The 4,363-nt window shown below is 34.8% G+C and overlaps 1 protein-coding gene across 1 annotated transcript in view; it reads right to left on the reverse strand.

The window, feature by feature from the left end:
- Positions 1-1,043: 1,043 nt before the first annotated feature.
- The window catches only part of LOC148947307 (uncharacterized), a 27,683-nt gene continuing 24,363 nt past the window's right edge, over positions 1,044-4,363 (reverse strand). The window contains exon 3 of the mRNA XM_089096566.1: positions 1,044-1,384. Coding sequence (XP_088952692.1) covers positions 1,044-1,384 — 341 coding nt within the window. The remainder of the gene's footprint in view (positions 1,385-4,363) is intronic.

Consider the following 4,363-nt stretch of genomic DNA (forward strand, 5'->3'; position numbering starts at 1 on the left):
TTCAAAAACCTTCTCTTTATTCACACGTAGATCATTCCGTATTTTCATTGTAATATTCTTCCTGCAATATAAAGCCAATCCACCATGTAATCGTGATTCCCTATTCTGCGCCACACAGTCATAACTATCAATTTCAAGTAGACTAATTGTATGATTACGAAGCCACGTTTCATTCAATGCAAGCACATCCAACTCAGAAAACTTACATAGTTCGGTTAAAAAAATTAAATGAACTAGAAAGACCTTGACAATTCAAATGGAAAATGCTCAAACTTGGCTGACCCATAGTAGATTTATTTCCAATATCAACTGGAAATTTATATTTAACCACTGGAAAATACTCCATCGTTCCTTCATCATAATCCGGATTTAAGACCCCATTCCCCAGAACATCCCAACTCAACGAATTTCTCTCAAGTTTTTTCAATCTATTATTGTCATAATCCAACTCATTTTTTAAAGACACAAGCTTAGGAGGCAAACGAGGAAACTCATAGAAAAATTAACTCTACTTAAAACAACCACAAGTGATCTCCAGTATCCAGGAGGGTCGCAATCAATAACAAAATAACAAAAACTGAAAAAAAGACAAAATAAATTAAAAATAAAATTTATCATAAATAAAATACAAAATAAAAAGATACAACATAACATAAATAGTGACGAAAACCACCCTGCCATTTCATCATAAACAATAAGTACAACAACATGGAACCCTCCATACAAGACAGTAGAACACGTTCCACCGTCTCGTACAAAAGAAACTCCCCGCCACTGCACCCACTGCCCATACAACATAAAAAAAAACTCATGGAAAATAAAAAGGGAAAAATCTCACTCAAATTAAAAAATACAGGATAATGCAATCGAGGAAAAATATAATTGGTTTTCTTCATCAGGCACACACTTGTGCTAGTGCCGCTAACCACGAATACAAAATTCATCTTATAATAGCAAAAAATGACTAAACATCAAAACAAAACAAAATGAAATGCTAGAATCAACAATCAAGTAGCTCTGGTATTGGCTCATTATACATATATTTATTTCACTTTTCCAACACCTTCTCTCTCAATCTGAATGAAGGGAGGAACAGTATTAGATACCCAAGCTGGAATACTCTTTCTACTCAATTTAGATTTAGTCTCGTAGAGTCTCTTCCGCGCTTCACGAACACACAATGGAGCATCATCGCTGACGTAAACATTATTCATAGCTGTATTTGAACCGAAAGTCTTATTCTTAAGTTTTTTCCCATTACGTAAAATCATTAACTTCGCCTCGCGTGATTTAACATTCACTTTGAAAAACTTTTGCTCTTTTTTATTCGTCACAATTGTAAATTCTGGAACCCTTGTTAATTCTAAACCACTGGTACATATTTCTTGAAATAAACATTTAGCAGTGGCTACATCATCACAAACCGTATTCCACACAATAATGTATTTTCTGTAGATAAATATTCCCCTGACATTAATCTTGCCGACAACGAAGACGTCATTTCACGGTAATATTTTGCTTCAGTGGATACAATATTCATTTGCGTTTTTAGTGAAATTACTTCTTCATTTACTGCATCGCAATTTTTACCAACTTGAGCAACATTGGATTGTAAGATAGCATGAGCATTTTCCACAGAAATTAATCGATTTTCTAGATTAGCCAATCTCGTGTCAATTGATTTTAATGTACTTTGAGACTCCATTACAATTTCAAGAATTTTCGAGAAATGGTCCGCTAATGACTGGATCAAAGCACGATTTATTGACTTTTGCGTTGAAGATGAATGCCCAGATTCGTCATGCGAAACCGATCCAAATTGGTCCTCTGATTTACGATTAGGCTTATTCCTCGTCATCACAAACCAGTAAATAAAAAATTTGAATATTCTTACCGGAAAAAGTACTTCTTATTTATCCACGTAAGTAGCGTCGTGCAGTTCGCTAAGCCGTTAATGCACGGCTAACACTTAAATTGCCAAATAGAAACTCTTCAAATCTTCGCATTGGAAACCTCAGCTAATAAATTGGCTTCTGTTTATGCGTAATCATTAATTAGCAGACTCCTTACATAAAAAAAACTTGTTCGCATTCACAGAACAAAACTCCGCCCACTTTGCTATTTCAATTCATTTTATCTCACATCAACCTAGGTTAAAAGCACTAGCCAAACGATGTTACTCGGCTGATAGCTGATTCATAACTGACTATATTGGTATAGTCTTCCAAATGTCCGTATTAAATGGAATAATGATGTTTCAAATTTGATTTCTGTCCAGGGAGTACGACAGGGAGGGGTGCTTTCAGCTTATATTTTTAAATGTCCTTTAGGAGGTTGTCTTCGTAGTCTTTCGCCAAGTTATTATTATAAAGATTTAGGTATTAGTCATATTGCTTATGCAGATGATGTCCTTCTAGTCAGTCGTACACCCCAAGGTCTGATTAATAATCTTAAAACGCTGTCTTCGGCATTGAGTAAGGCAGGTCTGTATATTAATAACTCTAAGTGTGAATTTATATGTTTTAATAATAAGTCAAGTCATTCTCTTTATTATGATTCTTTGTGTCTATATTCTAAGGGCCGTATTAAGTGGTTAGGTATTTCTTTTGCTCGCTCACTAGCTTCAACCTGCTCACTTATTATAAATGATTGTATTCAAAATATCAGGATTGCCTACGGTAAAATCTCTCCGAATCGCGGACGGTTCAACCGGATGGCACTTGGTCGCCTATATAGTGCATATTGTTCCCCTGCTATTTATTATCTACGTGGTTTCAATCACATTTTCCGTAATAAGGATAGGAAGAATAAGGATAGGAAGGAAATTTGCAAAATTTCTGATGTACCTCCCAAGGCGCACCCGAAATCGGTACATCATAAATAATTTGTCAGTTAATTTTTCAGTCTGCCCTGCCTGTCCCTTTTGGGAGGATGTCTGAGCAAAGCATTGGTCTTTATGATCAATTAGTTTTTTTTTTTTTTAATTTAAGTGATCTTCCACCTATTTTGGATACCAGTTAATGTGATGTTAATGGGGTTTTATAATTACTATGAATCTTTCAGTGTGTGTCCTAGGTTTGAGTTTTTTGGAAGGTTAATTAAAAAAAAAAAAATTCCGCAAATAAGTTTTTCAAAAAAAAGTAAAGAACTCCATTAAACCAAAAATGAACAAAAATAAAACCAAATAATCTGCCAAAAAATGAAACCCAAAACAAACAAAAATTAAAATAAATAACAGAGTCAAACTCAAAACGAGCAGAAATTAATAAGAGCAGGGTTCTAAAACCCTATGCTTTTTAAAAGCCAGAATATAATTTACAATTTACTGAAAAAAATTCAAATGAATCTACTGAAAAAATGCGCATTGTCAGTTCAATATACATACGCTGATATTTATTCCTTAAAATCTTAATTAATTTTCGGTTTCTTAAAGTTATAAATATGAAACATTTAAAAGAATTTTTTAAGTAAAGTATTTTTCAGTAAAGTATTTTGTGGAAATTTTTTTTTTAATTATTTTCTATTCGTTTTATATTAACATAGTCTTTTTCAGGAAAAAAGACTGAGCTTCTTTTTTTGGTCGCTTTTGACTATTAATAAGAGCACTAGCGCTCTCAATTAAAGAGGGAAAAAAGGGAAAAGAATACGGCATTGGACTTTACAATCCCTACCGGCAGTGCTGATCTCCGTTTCTTGACCCTTCAGCCTGGAAGTGCAATGAGGGGTTGGGGGCAACCAATCGAATGAGCCCTTTTTGAAGTTTCTACGACAACACTTTCTATATAATGCTTATATACCCAAAGGGCATAACTTACAACCCTTGCCCTGAGGGTTGTGGGTGGATTGTCATCCTCAAAGACCTAATTTCCAGAATTTTAAACTACGTTGAACAAAATAACTATCTCAAAATTTTGATTGGATGTGTTTGGGGAATGGTGGGCATGAGAGAATGGCTAGTTGCCCTTCAATCTCTTTTGACAATTCAATTTCCAATCGAATGAGCCCCTTTTGAAGTTTCTGCAACAGCGCTTCCTATAAGAGCCTTATATGCCCTTATGGCATAGATTACAACCCTTACCGTGAGTAGTAACCATCTTTTGAATTTGCGTACAGGTATAGCAATTTCCATGTTATTTGCGTACAGGTATAGCAATTTCCTATGCTATTCTGGGCCTTTATGTGGCCCCTCCGTACCAAACAGGTTTTTCTGGTAGTCCTATTCTACAGGGGCATTACACCTTTCAAAGTGATTTACGCAATTTCTAGTTCAAGGTATAAACATGTTTTTTTTTACCATCTATTGAATTTGCGTACGCCCCCGTACCAAACAGGTTTTTCTGGTAGGACCTTATACTTTGCGTAC

Source organism: Artemia sp. Qi Xiang Cuo, chromosome 11 (genome assembly GCF_049724085.1).
Source record: "Artemia sp. Qi Xiang Cuo chromosome 11, ASM4972408v1, whole genome shotgun sequence".
NCBI lineage: Eukaryota > Metazoa > Arthropoda > Branchiopoda > Anostraca > Artemiidae > Artemia > Artemia sp. Qi Xiang Cuo.